Raw genomic sequence first — 23,971 nt, forward strand, 5'->3', positions numbered from 1 at the left:
CAGCAGGAGAGGCTTAATTTTATTGGGCTATAATAGTATTAGGTCAGTAGTTTACAAAACAGGCACCTCCTTTTCTAGTTTATTGGGCCAAACTTTTCCCAGGCGTTATAGTTCACATTATTATAACTCCAAATTTGTTTTCTTTTTTTTTTTAAATTATAGCACATAGATTTTCAATCAAATTTTTAACGCTGCACTATTTATTTTTTTATTAAAATATTAAAATACTTTTTTTGTTTTTAGATACTTTTTAAAACGATTTTTAAAAATTGAAAAAAAAGAATAAAAGTTTGAGAATGTTTGGCTTTTTATTTTGGTTTTATATCAATATGGGAAATAAAAAAACCTACTTATTTTATATTAAAAGTGAAATGGACTTTATTATAAATAAACGAAATGATAAAATGAAATTTTAGGGATAAAATTAAAATATGAGAAATTGATGGAATACGTGAATGTTGAGCAAATACCCAAAACCTGAGTAGTGTATTATAGTGAGAAATTTAAAAAAATTTAAAATGATTATGATTTTAGATGACCACAAAATTGATGGGAATTACCAATTTGATTTTTCTGATTTTTAAAAGCAAATTTATTAGCCCCTTATCACAAGTATCCCAAAAACTTGAATTACATCATGCTTTTGTTAATTAAAACAAAGCATTTTTCCCACGGTGGAAACCAAAACCGATGATTTTTAAAAATCAACTTGCCTTTTTCTAAAACTTTCTAACTACCCGGGTTTAAATTTAATTTTTAATATCAAAGGTGTTTATCTCCCCAAATTTATTTAAAATTTTAAAAAAGAAAAAAACCCAACAGGGGGAAGAGAAATTTGCCCAAAGAAAAAGGGATAAAAAAATTTTTGTTTCACGATTATGTCTCATATTTTTATATTTATATTAAGTTACACATTTTAAAAACAGAATCTATGGGGGTTTAGATGGGTCACACCTATTTGACTTTAATTAATTAAAATTTACCCGTTTTTTCAACCAAAAAAAAAAATTATTATCAACCCAAAATAATATTTTACCTTTTAAATAAAACTATAAAATCCGGGTTTCCCCTTTTTAAATTTAATTATTTCCGTTAAATATAAATGTTCATTAATTATTTTAAGTCCGTATTGACTTAATTATTTAATATCTTTTTCTCCAATAAACTTAAAATCTTATTTATTATTCCCTAATAAAATTTCAAACGCAGGGTTTAATATTAAAAATTTATTTCAAGCTTTCAGAACATTATCAAACCGGGAAACAGCGAAAATTAAATTAAAAAATCCCACCCTAGATAAATAATTCCCTTTTCCAAAATATCGGGGTTTCTTTTTAAAAAACCACCATTTGATAAATTAAAGCAATGCATCTCAATTCAAAACAAATTTATTGATTAAGAAATACTAAAATATTAGTTTATCAACACCTCGTTTTTAATAAATAGCAAAAATATTTGTCTCGTTGTTAGATCTGTTTTATTGCTATACCACACCAATGTCATCTTATTTCGTTTAGGTTTGGAAATATACGGACTTATATTGCTACTTTCACGATAGGTAGTCACTCATTAGTTTGTGAAATATCGTTTTCCTTTGTTTAGAGTGATCGTGTTACTTCGTATGAACGACGCCTAATCACTCACAAAACAAAGATTTCGACTTGTTTTGTTTTTTATATATTTAAATATGCAAAACAATCAATAAATATAAAGCATAACATCATTAAATATAAAAACATAACATCATTATAACAAAATAATTTATTTTATTCCTTAAAAAATAAAATAAGATTTTTTACGATCTAATTATTTGAAGCGTGATATCAATAATTCATAAAAACCTATGTAGAGTAGTGATAAAATGCAAATTCTATATATTGTACAAACTCTAAACTATGATCTGGGCGTTAAAAATATAAAAAAAAATAGAACAAAAAATGTCAACACAACATCAACCGTGACATCGTGTTCACATTTTTTATTGCTATTATTTTATCATCCGTTGTATGTTGACATTTTCTAATAGTTTTGATCGTAATTTGAAGTTTTTACAATATTTAGAGTTTACATTTAATAAGAATCGATCTCCGTGCTCTTCTATGAGCGAGTTGAAGGGGTGGCAAGGAAGCTGGGTGTTTAATGCACAACAAAGAAATCAGATAATCAAGATCTATTTAGTCGATTATTTAGACAAATTTTATTCGCGCAATTATCACATGTATCATGCTCATAACTCAAATAAATCATGCTTTAGAATAATTGAAACCTAAAACATACTTTTCTACGGTTTAGCTATTATACCTTGATGATTCTCCAAAGAATCGAAGATAGCTGCGCTTTCTCCACGTGAAGATCTTTAGTACTAAACCACGGATCTTCCGTCTGGTTCCGGACTAACCGATATCGGGTGGGCGATGTCACGACCGCACTTTGCTAAGGATAGAGAAAGTGGGTAAATTGCGACTAATGGGGGGGTTAAAGAAACGGGAAGAAAAGGGGAAAGAACTTGTGAATATACTCGAAGGCCCACGAACATTTCATAGAATAGAAGCTAAAATTACCATTTCATGGTCTTAGAACTAGAATGAATATTACATCAATAAATCGAGTTCGAAGGTGAGATTCTAAGATGTCTCATTTCCCTAAAGAGCACGGAATAAGTCATACTAGACGACTTCGTATGAAACACGAATCGTGAAAGATCCACTTGATTATTTAGTTGCATCGACTCCGATCATATCTCTATTCTCTTGACGTTCAACCGCACATTTATAAATACATGCAAAATTTGGGCAAGGAGTACCCATGGACACATCCGAAAACAAAACATCAATATATATACTCGTCCACCCACAAGATCGGGGTTTTTCTTAAAAGGCCAGGCATACTAAATTCTTTGATCTTAAAAGGTCAGCAGCCTAAGTTCTTTCAAAATTTCTACCATACTGTGAATCGTGTCCCGTGAAGGTGGCCCCCCGCCGGGACACATCGCCGGAACAGTATGGCTCAGGGCTCTCGCACATTATTCCGACGGGATTTGGGGTCCTTGGGAACCAAATTTCGTAAACTCGGGCCGGCATCGCCAAAACCCGGGGGCTAAAACCCCCAAACGGATAGCCTCAATACAAATATTTTTGGCATGAAACAACTTTAAATTAATCACGCTTCATTTTGAGAAAAGATGATTTTTCATAATTTCACAAATATTTGCTTTATATCCCCTATAGTCTTGGATATTAAAAGAAACCCACCGATATGCTTATGTCTACTCAATTACTCGCTTTGGCTTCACTCCCCCTTTGAGCAATTTATCCCTTGAAAATAAATAGCGTAGCCGCTAATTAATATTAATTATTTCTCTCTAGAAAGAATGCGCACCCTATGGATAGCACCTACATCTTAGTCTCGGCCTAAGGTTTTTTTCTTAATCCTACTCGCTTCCTCTTTCTGCAGTTTATTTATTCTCTTTATTAACTTGGAGAAATCCTTTTCTCTAACTTAAATATTCGGGCACTTAATAATAAGAATAGGAATTCTTGGAAAGTCTCTTCTTAAATCCTTTTCTTGGATTTTTCTTAAGGCCGCCATGGCGTACGGGTGACGCCGGTCGGCTTCGTCTCCCACTTTACTACTTTATTTTCCGGAATCTAAATAAATTTTTGAATTTATTCCTCGGCCTTTCGAGCTCAACTTATTTTCTCCTCTTTGGAACTTAGTAAATCATTCGGGAATTAATTAATTGAGCTCCCAAATCATTTCTTAAATTAAATCCCAACTTCTCATAATTTAACTCTGGGCCCCAAAAAATAAATCCACGGCCCAAATCAATAGAAATTCCTTGGCCCAAATTTTTAATTAACTACTAAGGCCCACAACCATTTAAAATAAATTGGCCCAACCGAAAAATTTTGAAATGGGCAGCCCACAGACTCCCTCACCCCTCGGGCAACTTTTCTCTCTCCACAAATTTTTCAAATCATTCCCAAAAATTTCTCTAAAGAAAAGCAGCCGACGCCACTTTCCATCTCCGGCGCGCGGAAACCCTCTCCTTCTTCCCCTTTTCATCTTTCCCTTCGGACTCAAATTTTCTCAAAAATTTGAAACCCTCCAGGAACAGGGCCCCGGCCCCCTTCATCCCCGGCGCCGCGGCCGCCGTCCTTTCCCTGTCGCCCTTCTACCTCGCGATTTCCACATCTCTTCTCCAAATTTCTCCCGATTCGTCGAATTTCAAAATCCCTAAATGGGAATCACAAAGAACCGGGCGCCTCCTTTTCGTGCTCGGGTGCTGCCGGTCGGCCTCCTCTCGCCCCCGACGCATGCACGCACCCTCGCCCTTCCTCTCGGGCGGGATCGCGCCACCGGGGCCCGGCGACTCGCCCCGGGGCCCCGGCTCTTGTCCGCCGCCGGCCCGCGAACTGCGGCGAAAAGGGGGAGCATCGCCCTTCTCCCTCTCTCGCCGCGACGCAGCCCCGCCCGGAGGTTTTCGGACTCCGTCGACGCCCGTCGCCCGGCGCCCCCCTCGTCCCGGCCGCCGCTTTGATCCGCAGCCCTTTTCTCCGGGCTGAAGTTCTTCGGCTCCATCGGGACGCCGCTTGCCGGCCGCAGTTTCTCCTCGCCTAAGCTAAGTCTCCTCCCCCCCCTTCTACTCAATTTTCAACGATAAAAACGAAAGCTTGGGGCTCTCTAACACTTATTGATTCGAACTTGGCTGCACTTAATCACTGGAAGGAGCTTGCTATTGTTTTTGCTACACTTAGTCTTGTTTATATGATTGTCATACTTGTGGTTTACTGATTTCGGAGTTTCCCATACTTGACTAAGCATTGGTATCATGTGTTGGTGTTTGGTTCTTTATGCTTGCTACTGTTATGACTATTCTATTGAGCTTCTATGAATCTAAGTTATTGGCTATCTATTGGTTGATCTACATGATGCGATGGAGATGGGTGTTGAGGTTGTTTACCTCACTTGTTTGAACTTGTATCGGTGGTGGCTGTCCTTGCCGTCACCACTCGCTGCCCTCTCCCTCCTCCCTCGCTGCTCTTCGCGCTTGGTGTGGTGTAGAATTTGTGGTGATGGAATGTGGTGGTGGAGGAGGTGAGGAGAGGCTGCTTATATGGTGCTAAGCTATTGAAAGCTAGGTTTGAGACTTGGAGTCAAAGGCTCCTATTTTGGGCTTGTTAGCTCTCTTACTTTCGAACTTGATGATTGTGAGATTCTTGCCGCTTTGGTGATTGTGGCTGATTCTCTTGGCTGATTTCTCGGCCTCGATCGACGGGGAGATGAGAGTTTGTCTCATCTTCTATTTTTGGTCTTGTGTAGGAGCTCGCTCTCCAATGCCCCTTTGTCTCGACTCCCTTTTGATGTTAGAGGAGATGGTGACCAAGATTTTCTTACCTCATGCTATACTTTGTAGCTTGCTTAGCTACATTATCACTAAATGCTCCATCTCTTTATTTAGCTTGTGCTTCCCTCTCTCTTTACTTGTGTGTCACTTTCTAACCCCAATTTGGTGTAAAATTTGTAGGTACATGGTTGGAACTTTGGAGCCTTATGGGCTGAAAATCTAGAAGGATGGGGAAGAAGAAGAAGAGGGGATCTTATCCCTACTATGCTTGCATTCACATTCTTACTTCTAGCTTGGAGCCAAAGTCTTCGGTCTTGAGACCATTAGGATAGTAGTAGCTTGTCAATGTTCACTCTTGTACCAAATAAAGATGTATGTACTTAAATACTTTATTCTCATGCATTTCTATTTCTCCAAACATTTTCACATTTCTCTAGTGAAAGTATTTCCTCCACTTTTATTCTTGAATTAAATTTTCTTGCACTTTATTTCCTCCAACGAGAATACTTAAACTACTCCAAAGTCGAATACAACGAGGAAAAGTACGATTACACAACTTCTAAGAGAAAATTAGTTAAGCTACTAAATCCGATTTATCTCGAAAGAAAGGATCGAAATTTCCGGGGCGTCACAGCTGATCTCACCAGTATACTAGGACTTAAATAAAGAAGACGAAAAACCTATCTCATGGAGGAGAGGAAGAGGAATTTTCGTCCTCTTCTATGTCGAGAAGGGGACGAAATTTTGCTTGTGTAACAACTGATATTTCTGTCTCCTTTATTCTCCTATTTATATTAAGTCACATATTGGGCCCTGACAGGGATCTATGGAAGGTTTTGGATATGAGCTCCTCCAATTAACTTTTGACTAATTAAATTGAATCCCAATTTAATATAAGCTTTTAATTGGAATATTACGAGCAGCCACTACAGAATTAATATTGCACTCCACATCCAAATCCGAAATTATAAGTAATTCGGGTTTCCATTGCTTGTTATTTATTTCCCGCGCTTAAGATAGAAACATCCATTAATTAATTAGTGTCTACTATAGACTTAATTAATTAATCTTTTATTAATTCCAAGAGTGGACTCAACAAGAAATTCTCATTTATTATTCATAGAGTAATCAAACTTCAACTAGCTAGGTTCCGAATAATAAAACCTTATTTCGAGCTCCTCTTGAGGATGTTATCAAACGAGACTCACCTCGCGCACGATTCAATATAATAGCAATCCTAGCACCGCTAGATATAAATCACCACTACCCAATATACCAGGTTTATTCGGTTGCGAAAAACCCGCACCATTTGGTAAGTCAAAGTAGTGCATAATCAATATCGTATGCTCAATGCTAACGTACATTGATTAAGAAACAATAATTAACAAGACCTCGTCTTTCAGTAGATAGCGTAAAGACATGTCTCGCATTTGTTAGATCCAATTTAGTGCTATACCACACCAATATCATCTTATTTCGTTAAGGTTTAGAAATATGCGGACTGACATTGCAACCGTTCACGATAGGTAGTCTAAGCCTATCTATGTTGTGAAATTCTTCTTTTTCTTTGTTCAGAACTGACCGTGTTACCTTAAAGTGGACGACACCACAACCGGCCTACTAAAACAAAGACTTAGACTTTGTTAAGTTATTTAGACATTTAAACATGTAATAAACATCCATTAAATGTAAAACATAACAACATTATAACAAAAATAATTTGTTTTATTCTTGGAAAATAAAATAAGAGTTTTAACAGTATTCAATCACTCGAAAGCGTGATTTCTAGTATTCAATCTCTGCTGTGCACAGCAAGGGCTGTGCCATTTCTCACAGGCAAAATTAAATCAAAGAAAAGGAAAAAGAAAGAGAAATAAAACAAGTGTTGTTGCATTTTGTTCATTGAATGCTTTGTTTTAAACATAGACCCCTGCTGTGCACATCAGGGAATCCATTTCCTAGCGAATGTAGTTTTGTTCACAGGATGATGTGTTTTAAACACCGACCCTGCTGTGCACAGCAGGGGATCCATTTCCTAGCGAATGTACGAACAATAATGCTTTAAGGATCCTTGGTCTAGTTTACTTACAAAATTCGTGTTCCTAAATACTTAAATAGCTGTTTAATGATGGGCTAGCTGTGGAATTGTTTATAAAAGATGATATCTGTGGAGCCAATCTTAGCTGTATTTTACATAATAATACATGGATTAACCCAGGCCACACTTCTCTCTCTCCAAATGCATTTTAACATTTGCTATATTTTATATAAATAATATATTCAATTACAGACAATTACTAGTATATTTTTTAAACTTTCATATGAACCAATTTTTTCTCTGATCATAATTCATGAATAATTGAGGAACATTCACATGCAATTTCTTTTGCATCGCTCTCAAGTAATCTGTATTCATTCATGAAGACAAGCATGCATAATTGAGCAAATTTATGTTTAAAAAAAAATAAAAATTACTACTGTATAAATCCAATATCAAAACACACACACCGAATAAGCCAATAAAATTACAAATTTTTACAGTAGCAAAAAAAAAAACTTTTATTCAAAACAAATCTATTTTTCTCAAAAATTTAAAATTAAATTAAAATTTTCAAACAAATAAAACCCCAAAAACAAAAGCAACACTCAGCGCCACGATCCCGCCACCGCGCGCAACCGTGAAACCGCCGCCATTTGAATCCTCATCCGCCGGCGCTTCATCCTCCCCAGCCGGCCCCGGCGCCTCCGCCGACTCCGCCTTCGCAGTCGGATCCGCCTTAAACAGCTCCGTAGGCAGCAAAACCTTATCAATTTTGAAAATCGCGAGCGGATCTTCGTCAATCACCGTCCCCTTAATCGTCGCCGTCACCACCCCCGTCTTCAGCCTCACCTCGTCGCCGTCGTTCGCCACCGTGAAATCGAACTTCTTCGCCCCCTCCGTCGCCAGCGTCCGCATCAGTCCGTTGCTCACCCGCAGCATCCCCAGCGAATTGTACTCCGGCACGCCGTGGTACAGCAGCAGCGAGTTTTTTCCGGCGGCGGTGAGGTTTTTGTACGCCGGCGAGAACGACTTGATCGCCGCGTCGGAGGGGCAGAACACGGTGAGGCCGGCCTCGACCGACTCCGTGAAGACGTCGGCGACGCCGTCGCCGGCGCCGGCGACGAGATCGGAGAAGGATTTGCAGCCTTGCTTGGCGAGGAGAGAGAGGAGGTTGAGATCGGTGGGGGCGGAGACGGGGGCCTCGGCCTCCGGCGAGGTGAGGACGTTGGTGATTTGGATGACGGAGATGTTGTAGGGCGATTCGTGGATGGATTTGAGGAATGTGGCCATGGGAGGGTCAACATCGGAGTCAACGGGGGTGAATCCGACCTTTCCGCCTTTGAAATTGGTGATGTTGACGTAGCCGGAGGTGCCGGCGGCCTCGCCGGAGGCTTGGAAGAGGGTGGAGGTGGTGGTGGAGCCCTTGGTGATTTGGTGGAGCTTTTTGGAGCCGAAGTAGTCGGCGAAGACGTGGAGGGAGAGGATGTTTTTGAGGGTGGGGAGGGGGTATTGGTGGGAGAGGAGGGAGGACATGGCGGCGTTGTCCACGGCGCACACGGTGATCGTGACGCGGCGGTTGATCTCGTCGGCGAGGCGGGTGACGGAGAGGTAGTGGTTGAAGGTGGAGAGGGAGGGGTGGGACCCGAGGATGCGGGTGATGTTGTGGGCCTCGCTCATGGTGGCCGCGGCCGCCACGAGGAGGAGGAGGATCAATAATTTGATCGGCTTCATGGTAGTATAGTGTTTTTTTTTTTGAAGGGACAACTTTTGGAGAATTGTATATATACACATACCACCATGCATTTTCATTCCTTGTAATTTAAATTAGTTTTCAAATGTATGAAATTTAGATATTGACTATAGCACGTTTGTTGGAGGGTCATCGTGCAAGAAGGGAAGAAAATCGAACCAATTGATATGATATTATTATATGGTGGTTCCAAATTGTGTACTACTACTATAATATTTCTTGGTGGAAAAGTGGTTATAATGCATTTTTATTATGATTAAATGTTTTAGATTTTGTTATTAGCATTACTCAAATTCTTCAAGCTCGAGTTTGAAGGAGTTTAACTTTTTATTCTTGATGCGAATTGGTTAATTGTTGAGCCAGTCATTCTTCAATTTCATTATATATGTTGGCTAGTTCAGTTGAATTTAACCTATATATTACAATTATTTTTCCTTATAACAGCTAGATGACTAATCTCTTATTCCAACAATTAGCGCACTAAGCGATAGAGCACTGACAAATTGTTTGCTCGACAAGAGGCTAACCAAGTGTATTGCTCCATTCATATGGAAAGGAATCGAACCCTTGATCTCATATATAAGGGATGAGGTGTTGAACCATCACATCAACCATCATATAGTACTTCCTCCGTCCCTTAAATTTTGTCACATTTTTCTATTTCCGTCCGTCCCACAAAATTTGTCATATTTAACTTTTTACCATTTCTCATAGTGGACCCCATATTCCACTATCTCATTCCAACTCACATTTTATACCACATATTCCATTAACTCATTCCAACTCACATTTTTACTAATATATAAAAGTAGGATCCACTCTCCATTAACCTTTTCAACTCACAGTCCATTACATATCTTAAAACTTGTGCCCGATCAAAATGTGATAAAATTTAGGGACGAAGGAAGTACTTTCAAATATTTCAAATTGACATGTTCCTACGTACAGTATGCTAGTATTAGTATTAAAATAATTTAAATGGATAAAAATAGAATAACTACTCAATATTTCCATCAGAACTATTATGATCCAACCAGAGATTAAGATAGTATGGTAATTGTTAATTGTTTGCATTAAATAGTGGTTATTGTTAGGAAACAATGACCTTTTTGTAGTTTAGTTGAAGAAAAGTGTCGGCGGAAACACAAGCTTGCACATTTAACATTTTTTTAGTATATTTTTGTTGGATAATAGAAATAATTATGAAGAAGACAGTGATCAATCACACAATTTGGATACAGCTCAATGTGGTGGTTTATTGGTTAAAATCATCCATCTTAGTTGTCAACGATGTATAGTGTTGATTACACTTTATTTATTAAATTATATTCTACAACTATTGGAGAGAGGGGGCTCAATCATGGTCAGATTGTCTCCACATTTTCAGTGGTATCCCATTATGGATTATTACTTTTATGTGTATAATAAATTGTCGGCCTTTTATGTGTCCAAAATTGAACAGGGCATGTTTGAGGATAATAATATAGAATATGTGAGTTCTATCAGTTGATATACTCTCTCGATTCAATTAGTGTTGGATCATGTTTCTTATTGTGATGTTCCATTAGAGTTGGATCACTTTCTTTTTTAGCAAAATATAATATATTTATCTCACTTATTTTATTCTCTTCTACTTTATGCTGTCATTTATTTTATTTTCACTTTCACCCCACGAATTTTTCAATTATGTATTTGTTAATTTTCATACCCAAAAGAAATATTCTAATACTAATAGAGCAAAAAGAATACTACTTCCTCCATCCCACTATATGCGACATATTTCTCTTCGTATGTGGTTTGGGAAAATCATACTCCCTGTCCCATAAAAGTTGCCTCTATTTCCTTTTTTGTCGTCTAAAAATATACTTTCTAATTTTAAACTCTTTTCTATGAGATGATACTCATTCTCCACTAAAGGTACTTTAGTTACTTTTTCTTTCTACTGTCTCCTACGGAATATTTATCAATTATGATTAAAACTCGTGCCCAACCAAAAATGCATATTCTTTTGGGATAAAGAGTCATAAAAGCAAAATAGAAAAATAAAGTACAAGAGAATAATGGGAGGAAACTTTCTTCTACATTTTCTTCTCTCTCCTAAATTGTTTTATCTCTTATTTTACTTTTTCTTCATTTTAACTATTTGTAATATTTTTTCTCAAACATGTGCAAAAAAGAAATGTGTCACACACGATGGGACAGATAGACTATATAACTATATTATTCAATTTATGATTTTGGTTTAGATTTTAAATTGTTTCTATTTTACATAACATAACTACCTCCTTACTTTAAAAATAAAACTATTACCATTTTTATTCATTTTTTAAAATTAAAACCTTTTGTTTTATAAATTTTTTGTCTAGTAAGACTTATTCTCACTAAAAATACTTCAATCACTTCATTTTTTTATATTTTTCTTACTTTACGATTAGGTTATAATTCTTCCGTCCCATAAAAATATGAGCATTTACCATTTTCTTGGTCCTACAAAAATATTGCATTTCATTTTTGGAAAGTCATATCAATTTAATAATATAGGTCTCACTACCTACTAACACTACTTTAACTACTATTTTCCTACTATTTCTTACTTTTACTAATTTTATCTTAATTCTCGTGTATATTTATTGCCCATATTTTAATGGACGGAAGGATAAGTATATTAAAACTCATGTCATTTTAATTTTTTTTTTAAAAAGACGGATGTAGTAGTAAAATGTAAATATATGTGCACTGAGTTTGCATGTTCTTAAAATATAAATATGGGGAGAGTAAAAAGATATAATTATAAGATAAACAGACACGAGTTTGAATTTGTATTATGATAATTAATGACGTGACTTGATACAAATTATAAGGTTTATCTAGGGTGATCAATTTCCACGTCGTGGAAATTCACCTAATCGAAATAAAAATTAGGTTTAGAATTTAATAGTGTCATCAATGAAAAACAATGTGGTTAATAAACAACAAAGTTGTTAGGCAAAATTGTAAAATAAAAAATATAAAACAAAATTCAATTTTGATTAAAACTTAGTACTTGTATCATTACAAATTTGTTGTCAGAGTATTGGTATTTAATTTAACTTTCAAGGACACAGAAAATTAAATTTAATAATCTTACGTATTCTAGACGAAGGATGATCAATTGCTAACTAATTGAATCCCAAACTAAGACTAAATCTTACCATTGATGACAAGATCTATATTAAATAATATTATATTGGATTATATTTTTAATTTTAAAAAAATTAATAAATAAAATTAGATACAATAATGCCAATTCTCTCTCATTAAAATCATCTTAAAACTTTAAATTTACATGTAACTTTCGATTTAAATTATTTTTTTGCAAAAAATATATCAAATTAAAGATAATTTTATAAAGATTCCAACAAGATGTCAATTGCATATTTCCAACAACGTTCTGATGATGAAATTTGATATTTTTTATTTTAGTTTTCAGAAATATTGATAACGCATTTTTCAACAAATACATAAAAAAATCTTAATAAAACCACGTAAAAATCTCAATAAATATGATATTTTCGTACTAAATGTTGATATTCTTTCATATTGCTTGATATTTGTAATACACTATGTTGATATAAAAAAACATTCACGAAAATTATCATATGTAACATAATAACGATATTACCCTTTTGTTGATATTTTATCTACTATTTATTGAGATTCGTAAGATTTTAATTTCATCTACTCATTTTAAAATCTAAGAGTGGAGATTTGGTCTTGATTTTGGATTAGATGCCATAAGTATTTGAATATAACCCTTCTAGATGAAATGATAAAATAAAAACCAAGTTTAAAATAAGGTACTATATACATATATTATTTTTTCATTTTATTTTTTGTATTTAAGTTTTTCAGTGTGACGTAGTTAACATTTGAGATAATGCCCTTAACAATCACACTAAACATTGAAGGGATGAGATAATAAGAGAATCATTATATAATAATATTTGTACGAATTCATTATATTTGAAGAATCGACTTTGATAGAGACAAATAATCTCCTTTCCATATAGCTGAGTTAAGTATTCTTTTTTGAGAGAAGCATTCTTTTTGGGTTATTTCATTATTTATGAATTATACTCCATTTTTTTCAAAAACAGTATACTCCTAGCTCGTTTTTCTTATTTTAGTATTTTGTTTTATTTATACTTAACTTACTTAAAACAAATTTTTAAACTCCGTGCTTGAAAAAATGCCTTTATTATTGAGCGACGAATGAAATACAACTTTTCTTAAGCCTAACAATTTTTTTTAAGAACGGTTAATGGATTATGATCGAGTCTTATTAGTTTTGGATCCTTACCGAATCGACCCAATAGAACCCGATGATTTCGGTTATCCAATAAGAAATAACATTATTATTTTTAACTATATATTTTTATCAAATATAAAAATATTATACTTTAATTTTAGTATTAAAATAAGATAGAGAGAGAAATAAAAGTGTGTTAGTGGAAAATGGTTCACACCTTATTAGAGAGAACGACTCACATGAATGAAAATTTAGGCTCAATCCCAGCAGTATATGATTAAATGACAAGGTAAACGGAAAATTCACCATCGAGCATATCATAATAAAAATGCAAGTTACTAGCCACAAGAACAAATGTTTTAAAATAAAGCACTTTTAAAAAAAATTAGAACAATCACTTTTTTTAATTATAATTAAGCACAAAAGCAAAGATCAAACTAAATGGCGACTTGATAGAACAAAAAAACCCAGATTCAAAACAAAAGCAAAACAAGAAATGAAAACGACTCAAATAAAATTTAAAGCGCCAGTGAGTGTTTATCATAAGGTAAGTTTAATTTTATCATTAGTTGTCGAATTTTCCTAATTAACGGTAGATATGATATTATTTCCTTTATAAATAATATTGTTATAGCAGTGTCTTATTTCGTTTATATTAGTATTTGCATCACAACTATTTATAATAAGCATTATACAAAATCTTGTTTTGCATTACAATTTTCCTTTTTACATGCGAGAATGTATAGCGATTATAAATGAAATTAATTTTCAATATTTTCATCACATAAGGGGACCAAAATTTTAATTTGTTCTTCATTTTATGTTTGTTACTTATGTGCTTTTTTTTTATATTTTAAAAGCATTAAATGAAACAATTAATTAGTACTACATTCCAAAAGCATAAATGAAACATAAAATAAAATACTACTCCAGCAAACAAGATATATATTAGAAACCGATTTATTTATTTTCATCAAATTGCAACATTAATTAGACGAGTAGAGGTAAATACACGATTTATACAAAATGTTTCATCATCGTTTCATACTATTAGACGAGGGCTTCTGCCTCGGGCGAGGTGAGGTAGTTGCTGATTTGGATAACGGAGATGTTGTAGGGAATTTCGTTGATGGATTTGACGAATGTAGCAATGGGATCAGAGAAGTCTACGGGGGCAAAGCCGACCTTGCCGCCTCTGAGACTGGTGATTTTGACGTTGGCTTGGAAGAGGGTGGAGGTGGTGGTGGAGCCATCGCTGATTCGGTGGAGCTTTTTGGCGTCGAAGTAGTCGGTGAAGACGTTGAGAGAGAGGATGTTTTTGAGGGTGGGGAGAGGGTATTGGTGGGAGAGGAGGGATGACATGGCATCGTTGTCGACGGCGCACACGGTGAGGGAGCTGCCGCTGTTGATCTCTGCGGCCAGGCCGGTGGTAGAGAGGTAGTTGTTGAAGGTGGAGAACAAGGTGTCGGACTCGAGGATACGGGTGATGTCGTGGGCCTCACTGGGCCGTGGCCGCGACGGCTAGGAGGAGGGAGGAGCAATGTTTTAATTGGCTTCATGCTAGTAGGTTTCTTTATTTGGAATGAACAACTTGTAAGAATTGTGTTTCGTATATATAGACATGGTTAGCATGCATTGCCATTCCTCGTGGTATAGGAGTGCAATATTTGAGTTATTATTCAAATGTTGATATGTGAAATGTGGATATTGACTATAGAATTGTTTGTTGGAGTGTCATCGTGCAAGAGTGGAAGGAAATCGAACCAATTGATATGATCTCATAATATATATGGTGGTTCCAACTCGTGTATTCTATTTATAGAATGTTTTAGTGGAAAAGTGATTATAATACACTTTTATTACGTTAGCCCTATCCGCATAGTACCCTCAACATTGTGGATTACTCTTCAATTAAATTAGTTATAAAGGTGAAAGTGAAATGCTATATCATTACTCTTGAAATACAATATAATTTTAATACTCGGTTATAAGTAGGACCAAAATATATTGTCATGATCCAATTTTTTTTATAAAAATTATCAATCAAGAAATAAGATTAGTAATGAGTTTTAATGACAAGTGAGAGTGGGACGGAGACAGCATGGGCCAAGCCACCACTCCAATGCGATGCCGATGTCAATACCTCCACCAGTCCACCATGGTCGCCCATACGTGCTAGGTGGAGAACCCTGTATCTAATTACATTATTTACGTTTTCAATACAGAGAGAGAGAATCACTGAAATTCTCCACCGATTTCCTTTTTTCTTCATCAACCGCTTTCAATGCTGCTTTCTTGTGAGTCCATTTCTGTTAATCACTTCCTACTTGCAATTTCCGCGCCCTATTTACAAATCGAGCATGCGTTCAATCACTCATTGCCATTGTGATGTTCTGTTTCTTGATTTAGCTGTACGTGAAATTGATCCCAATCTTTGAGGACTTGGATTTGCATTTGCTGTTTGATTAGGGGAAGTTGGTAGTTCTGATTCTTTTTTGTATGTGGTTAATCTTGGTTCCATTTTAGTTGTTTTTTGGAACCAATGCTGCTTTGTTTGTTGAGAAATTGATGACATTTTTGTCAGCTGGTTGAAGCAAGAAGTTGAGACTGATTGATGGTTTTGTGATGCATATGTTTTTAAGTCGGATTCATCTTGAATACTATTTGCATACTCATTGATTGCCAACAATGTGATTGCTTTGAGGGTCAAGAATCGATTTACAGCTGCTGTTCTGTTGAGTTTCTGTAAAATCAGTTTCTTCAGTTAAATTGCAACTTGCTGTCTGGTTTATGTTTTTTTTGTGCATTAAGAGAGGTTTTTATGTTGGAAGTTTGATGTGAGTGATCTTTTACCATATTTAGTTATTGTTGCTACTAAATTCTGCTCATAAACTTAGTAGTATCCTTTTGTTGCATTTACAGAATACTATCTGAGATTTATCAAAAAACTGACTAGAAAGATCTCAACTCTTTCCTTGTGCCTCCGTGTTATCCGTTTGAAGTGGGCTTATAATGAAAGGTGTAGAGGACGAGTCGCTCCCAAAACGTATGAAAGTGCCCTCTGGAAATATAGGAGGTCTTTCGGACAGCATATCTGTTGGAGAACAAGGTAGTTGCTCATTAGGTGGTTCAATGGCTCTGCAGTTAGCATCTGGAGATGACAAGGTTGTTGGCTCGAATAGGGTGATTAGTAAAGTTGGATTTGTTCGCATCATAACTGAGGCAATATATTCTCTTGGCTATTCAAAGACTGGGAAACATTTGGAGGAAGAGTCAGGAATATCTTTACACTCCAATCTGGTAGCTACGTTTATACAGCAAATTCTTGATGGCCAATGGGATGAAAGTGTCAAAACATTACATCAAATTGACCTAATAGATGAAAGTATTATTAAAACGACATCTTTTGAGATACTAGAGCGGAAATTTTTTGAACTCCTGGATGGAGAAAAGGAAGTGGATGCAGGGAATACTCTTAGGACCCAGATTATGCCACTTAATGTGAATCGTGACAGAGCTAAAGAACTGTCTTATATCATGGCTTCTCAATCCCACATTTCGCTTGATAAAACTCATACTCAAGAGTCAGGACTCTGTCCTCGTAAAAAGTTTTTGGGGGAACTGCGCAAGTTACTTCCTCCAACAGTGGTAATCCCGGAATACAGATTGGTGCGTCTTGTTGAACAAGCTCTTGACTTTCAAAGGGATGGTTGCAGGCTCCACAACTCAGTTGGGGAAATGTCATTGCTCGTGGACCATCAGTGTGGATTAGACCAGATTCCTTGTCAAACTGTGCAGGTAATATTTTAATCTGCACATATACTTGTGGAAGTAAACAAGTACTTGTTGTAGCTGTTAAGAATTAAAACTTTAACTAGCTCCCTTCTCTAATGGCTTAAGCTTCTGTTCTATCAGTCTCAAATCTCACAACCACCAATAAATCAGAAAATAATGAAATACAAAAGTTCGTGTGCTAGCTGAGTTACGCCCCATTATCTGAGGGATGTGTTGAAGTTTATGATTTTAAAATGAGGTGGTATTTTAGCACAATTAATGTTTATGCATCTTTGTATTGATCTGCTATGGCTCCTCATTCAAGGTTTTTGTTTTTTGTTTAGCCAAGTAAGAAAACAATGGGCTTAAGAAAATAACCGAAACTCTAGGCATCTTTCTACTGGCACCTGATGTTAAAGGATCTTACATTCGAGAATTTAGTTCTAGTGGTGGATTAATACTTCTTCCTTGAAACTATCAATTGTGGATTTTTCAAAGTGTTTCTCTTATCCTGCTGTAATAGGACATCAACTTTACAAAGTATATCTTTGATTCTAGAGTAACTGCTAGGATCTCAAATAGTTGTCACCAATATGACTGTTGTATTTGATATCCTGTATCTCCTTTCAAGCCCAGATATTAAAAGAACACAACGATGAAGTGTGGTTTCTGAAATTTTCTCACAACGGAAGATACTTGGCCTCATCGTCCCGTGATTCCCATGTGATCATATGGGTGGTACTGCTTCTCCTTCTGTCTGAATTCTTTTTTGTTTCTGAAGTTATTCAAGATTTAAATGTATGCACTCTCCTGCTGATGAAATTCTACCATATATGGATACTCTCTTTCCGTTCGTTTGCAAGAATGCACTCTATGGTATTCTAATATCTCGCGCAAGAATATGCAAGAATATGTTTATCTGGATTGATGTTTCTTATTTAAGTTATACTCATCTAAATCTGCCATCCTCCTGTTAAATCACTTTACATGAAGTTCATGTGCAATATGATGCATTTTTGGTGCATCATCTCAAATGCATATTATATATTCCATGCCTTAATAATATGTATGTTGTGCTTGCATTATACATTTTTGTACACCGATGGTTTTCTTCTTTCTTTCTTTTTAGGTTAATGTTGACGGTCAGGTAATCATGAGGCGTAGATTAACTGGTCATGGACAACCCGTATCCTACATTTCATGGAGCCCTGAAGATGATCAAATTCTTACATGTGGAGAAGATAAAACAGTTAGGCGGTGGGATATCGATTCTGGTGAATGCCTCTGTGTCTATGGAACACAAAATCTTGGTTTGCTCTCATGTGAATGGGCTGCAGATGGGAAACATATATACACTGGTGTTACTGATAAAAGCACCCGCATGTGGGATCTCGAAGGAAAAGAAGTAGAATGTTGGCCAGGGTACCCAACTTATCGTATGACAGACTTGGGAATCGCCAGTGATGGGAAGGAGTTAGTTACATATTATAAAGAGGATGGAGTAGTTTTGTTTCAACGGGAAACATATCCTGAAACAGTAATTGAAGATAATCAAACAATAACTTCATTTGTGCTGTCCGAAGATGGAAAGCTGTTGCTCCTTAGCCTATGGAATGGAGATCTTCATCTATATAATATAGACGGATGTTTACACTGTATAGGAGAATACATAGGTAGCAAACGTTCCCGGTTTGTTGTACGGTCTTGTTTAGGTGGACTAAAGCAAGCTTTTATTGCCAGCGGAAGCGAGAACTCCCAGGTGATCTTTGTCTTCTGCTCTTATTTATTTACTGTTTTATATCGTTCGTCTCTTTGAGGTTTCTAGACAGAGCACCAAAGTAAAAGATAATAAATGTATTTACATGATAAGAAACACCCTTTTGGGGTCAATAATCACATTTGCAGTGAGATTTTCGAGAGAGGCGCGTACTGTATTATTTTGGTCATTATACATATGAAATGAACACGTGATGTTTTGCGACGTGAGGATAATATTGGAATACTTGTAACAATGTGATGAATGATGTGTTGAAATTTCTGTTTGCAGGTTTACATATGGCACAGACACTATGTGAAGCCGATTTGTAGTTTGAGTGGTCACACTGGAGCTGTGAACTGTGTTAGCTGGAATCCAGCCAATCATCATATGCTTGCATCAGCGAGCGATGATCGTACGATTCGCATATGGGGATCGAAACAAGAAAACAGCTAGTACACTTGAAAAGGTTAAAACATTTGCTTCTGTGTAAATTCTCATACCTCAAAATGTTGAAGCAGCAAGCATGCTACTTGTTTCACTCACTGTAACACAATTCTTGAATGCAAACTAGCATTCACTCTAACAACAATATATGTTTTTTTCTTCTTCTTCTTCTAATTTCTGCTCTTTAATGCTATTCCAGACTAGTTCCATTATATTGAAAGTTAGAAATTAATGAATTATGGAAGATCAATCTAATTGTGTATAGAGAATTGTCAAAATTTGAAATTATTGGCAATAATTAAACACTATCAACTTCACTGCACAATTATTTGAATCCAAGAATGGGTAATATCATGAGCATTTTAACTAAATAAATAAAATAATAGAAATAAAACGCATCACATAAATAGATTGGTCATGTCCTGAAATATATAGTTGAAATAAAAGAATGTAGGGTAGCTAAAGAAATAGATTTAGTGTGATGGCATTGACATAGTGAGTTCTAAATTGAGAGGGCAAGATTGAGATGAAGTTGAGGTGCTAAGTTGATTTGGTTGTGCTACCTCTATCATCTTTATGTTTGTCCATGCAAATCCACTCTCAACATCTTCATCTTCTTCCTCTTCTTCACTCTCTCTCTCATTCTTGCTTTCTATGCTATCTTTTATACCCTGCACCATCAAATAAACAAACATATTTACATTTATATGCACATCTATTATCTAACTCTTTCTTCCCCTTTTTCTATATGTACAAATGTCTCTACCTGCAGGTGTTGATGGTAAATTAAATTTTCATCGATTTGGGGTTTTCTCCTTCTCCCTTGAATTCCACAATTTGGAGCTTCGGATAATTGTCTGCAAAATTGTAAATTTATTAATATTAACAATACTTTCTCCTAATATTTAAAAAAATCGCATGAGTTAAATAGATTTAACAACGCGATCAACAATGCATAAGCAACAAAACTAAAAAATTGTACTATAAAAACCAGTGTATAAATTTATGCTCATCAATGCAAGAACTTGAACAATTATTTTTTACTTGTAAAAATTTATACTATATTTTTTGTGTGAGAAAATAAGAAAACAAAAACAATTTAAATTACGTTACAACTTATAACTAATTCAAACGTTACATATTAGTCGAAGATTGAAACTTTCTTGAATTTCTTACTTTATTCCAATTAGGATAAAAAAATCAATAATATAAGGCGAGAATTACTTACCTTTGAGAAGAGAATAAAGTTATAAATTCGGATTCTTTTAGTTGGTAGTTTTTAATAGCTATAAAATTGTTTGAACCCATGGATTCCTTCATGCTCCTGTGCATCTGAAAAAAATAATTTGGAAAACTATTAATTAAATAGTTAATTAAATTAAGAAATACTACTAGTAGTATATAGTATAATGCATTGCTTCTCAGTAATATTTTCAGCATATAGTGAACGGTGAGTTAGGTAAATGTCCAATGCAACAAATTAAAGACAAATAATTGTTCGAACTTATACAATGAGACTTTATTTTAATCATTTAAAGCAACTACATAAGACAACACACTTTTTTGTTACATGAACTAAACCTAACCTAGCTACAGCTATATAGTCATAAAAAATGTAAAATTAGATTATTTTATTCAAACTTTGGTAGCTACATCGTTAATATTCGTTAAATGTACATTGTAGCTATTTTTATTATTATAATAAAATTAATTGGTTCAAAATGCATTATATTTTCATCACAATTTCATGCATGATATGTATGGTTCATGATATATGTTATATATGCATGATATGTGCATGCATCAAGGTTGATTGATGCATTTTAGTCGATATTTATTATTATTGTTAGATTTAACAAATACGACATGCATCTAAATTTATATTGCAATGAAATATTACTGTAATATACTACTAATATTTACTAATAATTCATACATATTCCTAATGCAGAAGTTTAGAGGCATTTAATATGAATTTAAGATTTCTAACAAACAAAACCACTCCAATTTTTAGGGATTAAAACAACTTTAGTAGTATTACCTTAGTATTATGCTTTTCTTGTACATTGTTGGTTTTTCCCATACTGTGTTTTATCTGATCACAGAAACGAAACATTCGAGATCGATCTATGATTTGTATTATAAGTATTTTTCTTTATAATTAAGGTATTTTTATGTATAACACTGCAATAAGCCAAGAATGTGTTATATATTTAAAAATCTAGATATAGTTGGAGAAATTAAATGACAACCCCATAGTTAAAATGTCATGGTTCGAATTTCACTAATATCTTTTAGGTCGGTTGATATATAATTCAAATCCTCTAGTATGGAGTAGTTGGTTTTGAACCATAAACAAAAAACAAAATAATTCAAATTGAAATAAACAATTTTAACATATACCTGAAGATGGCTCTTAACATGAGAAATCTTGAGCCCTTTCACAGCCATCATCTGCATAATTCTCTTTGGAGTTGCTTCTGCAAACTCAAAAATATCATCTAAAAAGAAATTGATGAAAATCTTCAAACCCTAAATTAAAAGGTTGCACTTTCTTCCACATAGATTATTGATCAATTCTAAGACAAACCCTAAATAATTGATAACTATTATTACTTCTGCAATAGATTCTTAAAAATGTAAAAATGAATAATTTCGACTTACGATATCTCCCTCCAAGATTTTCGACAGCTTCCACAAAGCGGTCATGGAGCTCAGGTGACCACCTTAGCCGCGGGGCTGATGATTTCCTATACTTTCTAACCCTAGAGCTGTCTGAATTTTTCATTTTTCTTAATGCTCGAATTGAAGAAGAATGTTTCTGCGGGCCTTTTTGTGCTGAAAATATGATATATGTTTGTCTAAATGCAGTGGATAATTCAATATTTATATATATAAATATTAATGTGGTAAGGAAGAAAAGATGGTCGGAGACTATGGACTTTTGTTGCTAAGGTTTGTAGACTTTTGGGGAACTAATAAATTCTTATTCTTTTGCATGACTTTTATCATTTTGTATCAATTAGTATGTGTTACATGAGGTTTATTGTGAAATCAAATGTACTAGATTTTTGTTTTTCATGAGATTGGAACTTAGCAAGCAATACATCCATTGTAAATAATTAAGGGTTAGATATATATGTATATATGTACGTATCGAATTTTCATTTTGATTCATGTATATGTATAAAGTTTTAATACGAATAGTAGTCTATTTGATGACAATTGAAGTGGCAAAATTTTCTAGGTAGCAGCAGTATATGAAATTTAATATTACGTCTAACAGAAGGTAAAGACCAAAGAATTTTACTCATTCTAAGACTTTCTATTTTGGCATCTATTTTTTTCATTATTTTGATTAGTTAAAATTATTCCAACAATCATTGTCTTGAAGATGATATATAACATACACACACAAATTTATTGTCAAGTTATGTCGTGGATCACAGTTCATAGTATATAATAGTTAAATCTAAAAATATTACTCGTAAAATTGATCTATAATTATCAACTTTTTTTTAAAATTTTGTCTCAATTACTATTAATTTCCATATGATGCACATGCGAAAATCCAAGTAGACACAGCCGCCCAAGTAATCATTGAATTAATTAATGCAAAACTTCGAAATTGACAACGTTATTTGACTTTTTTACTTAGAATTTCGTGGCACTGAAAAAGGATTGGTTTAGTTCTATTACAATAAACTAAAAACACACTAAATACTTATGAAATACTCCCTATAACTTTCAAAATATCCGTTCCATGTGTCATTTTATATATATGTAACTTCACACTAGTTAGATCTATATAATAATATTTTATATATTATTAACATATAAATATTAAAATATAGTGGTAATATGTTGAATTGACACATTTTTTAATGGGAGGCGAGATTCTTTACCTAGGCTGCTTACTTTGTTCGTAGAATTTGGTATATATACGAATCATAGTATGAATCTTAAATCCATACCAACATATTAAATTTAGTTTGATAATTTTAGTATGAATCTACTCAATTCATATATGTATACCAGACTTGGTTTGATCATACCAAGATTATGACATGAAATCAACTAATTTATAATTATATTAATTATCAAAAACTAATCTGATAATTGCTACTATATAAATTCAGCAATTCATACTTAGGTATGTTAAAAAAATTCAAAAGGTTGAGAGAGTGATAATTTGAAGAGAGATAAATTAATGTGAATAGTGTGAATCATATTTTCATTCAATCATCCAAATTATCAACCACTCTGAACTTATTTTGTTTGTGATAATTTGTTGCTATAATAATGAATCTAATTAGCATACAATAATAGAATAAAAAGGTATGTTTGTATTTGGGTGCAGTCATGTCAATGAAAGACGGTGCCTAATATTGGACCCATTCTATCCAAATTATTCAACCCTACATATTGCTTTCTTGAAATTCAATTAAAGTTGGATGATAATATAATTAAAAAGTTTAAATTCTTTGGTTTTGCAACACTAACTGACGTGGTCCTTTTCACTCCTTTGGTATATATTGCTCACTAATATTGACCTTAAAATTATATTC

At 34.4% G+C, this 23,971-nt stretch overlaps 4 protein-coding genes across 6 annotated transcripts; 1 reads left to right on the forward strand and 3 right to left on the reverse strand.

Annotated features, from left to right (window-relative positions):
- Positions 1–7,740: 7,740 nt before the first annotated feature.
- On the reverse strand, positions 7,741–9,165 carry LOC125215320 (fasciclin-like arabinogalactan protein 2). Its single transcript, XM_048116708.1, has one exon. The coding sequence runs from the start codon at positions 9,117–9,119 to the stop codon at positions 7,959–7,961; it is 1,161 nt and encodes a 386-aa protein (XP_047972665.1). The 5' UTR covers positions 9,120–9,165; the 3' UTR covers positions 7,741–7,958.
- Positions 9,166–14,476: 5,311 nt separating this feature from the next.
- On the reverse strand, positions 14,477–15,596 carry LOC125209477 (fasciclin-like arabinogalactan protein 2). The gene is made up of 2 exons (XM_048109077.1): positions 15,570–15,596; positions 14,477–14,947 (listed from the first exon to the last, which is right to left on the reverse strand). Exons 1-2 carry the CDS (start codon positions 15,594–15,596, stop codon positions 14,477–14,479), a joined length of 498 nt encoding a protein of 165 aa, XP_047965034.1.
- A 68-nt stretch (positions 15,597–15,664) lies between these two features.
- Positions 15,665–19,577, forward strand: LOC125215319 (WD repeat-containing protein 26 homolog). Of its 3 annotated transcripts, none has more exons than XM_048116705.1 (5): positions 15,665–15,723; positions 16,349–17,224; positions 17,837–17,938; positions 18,330–18,959; positions 19,248–19,577. In XM_048116705.1, exons 2-5 carry the CDS (start codon positions 16,439–16,441, stop codon positions 19,410–19,412), a joined length of 1,683 nt encoding a protein of 560 aa, XP_047972662.1. In that variant the 5' UTR covers positions 15,665–15,723; positions 16,349–16,438; the 3' UTR covers positions 19,413–19,577. The 3 variants fall into 3 exon arrangements, with proteins under 3 accessions (XP_047972662.1, XP_047972664.1, XP_047972663.1); XM_048116707.1 differs by having other exon boundaries at positions 17,837–17,935; XM_048116706.1 differs by lacking the exon at positions 15,665–15,723 and adding an exon at positions 15,850–15,904.
- A 145-nt stretch (positions 19,578–19,722) lies between these two features.
- Positions 19,723–22,233, reverse strand: LOC125210748 (myb family transcription factor MPH1-like). Its single transcript, XM_048110331.1, has 5 exons — positions 22,068–22,233; positions 21,807–21,883; positions 20,632–20,735; positions 20,170–20,260; positions 19,723–20,074 (listed from the first exon to the last, which is right to left on the reverse strand). Exons 1-5 carry the CDS (start codon positions 22,189–22,191, stop codon positions 19,877–19,879), a joined length of 594 nt encoding a protein of 197 aa, XP_047966288.1. The 5' UTR covers positions 22,192–22,233; the 3' UTR covers positions 19,723–19,876.
- Between the last annotated feature and the right edge of the window lie 1,738 nt (positions 22,234–23,971).

The sequence above is a fragment of the Salvia hispanica genome, chromosome 3 (assembly GCF_023119035.1).
Source record: "Salvia hispanica cultivar TCC Black 2014 chromosome 3, UniMelb_Shisp_WGS_1.0, whole genome shotgun sequence".
Lineage (NCBI taxonomy): Eukaryota > Viridiplantae > Streptophyta > Magnoliopsida > Lamiales > Lamiaceae > Salvia > Salvia hispanica.

Excerpts from the sequence above, each read along its gene's own strand:
- LOC125215320 (XM_048116708.1), bottom strand. The coding sequence starts at position 9,119 with ATGAAGCCGATCAAATTATTGATCCTCCTCCTCCTCGTGGCGGCCGCG.
- LOC125209477 (XM_048109077.1), bottom strand. The coding sequence starts at position 15,596 with ATGGGCGACCATGGTGGACTGGTGGAG. Across the intron at positions 14,948-15,569 it reads ACCATGGTGGACTGGTGGAG|CCGTCGCGGCCACGGCCCAG; the intron begins GTATTGACATCG and ends CCCTCCTCCTAG.
- LOC125215319 (XM_048116705.1), top strand. The coding sequence starts at position 16,439 with ATGAAAGGTGTAGAGGACGAGTCGCTCCCAAAACGTATGAAAGTGCCC. Across the intron at positions 17,939-18,329 it reads CCCATGTGATCATATGGGTG|GTTAATGTTGACGGTCAGGT; the intron begins GTACTGCTTCTC and ends CTTTCTTTTTAG. Across the intron at positions 18,960-19,247 it reads GCGGAAGCGAGAACTCCCAG|GTTTACATATGGCACAGACA; the intron begins GTGATCTTTGTC and ends TTCTGTTTGCAG.
- LOC125210748 (XM_048110331.1), bottom strand. The coding sequence starts at position 22,191 with ATGAAAAATTCAGACAGCTCTAGGGTTAGAAAGTATAGGAAATCATCA. Across the intron at positions 21,884-22,067 it reads AAATCTTGGAGGGAGATATC|AAGCAACTCCAAAGAGAATT; the intron begins GTAAGTCGAAAT and ends TTGAGTTTGCAG. Across the intron at positions 20,261-20,631 it reads ACTTTATTCTCTTCTCAAAG|ACAATTATCCGAAGCTCCAA; the intron begins GTAAGTAATTCT and ends ACAATTTTGCAG.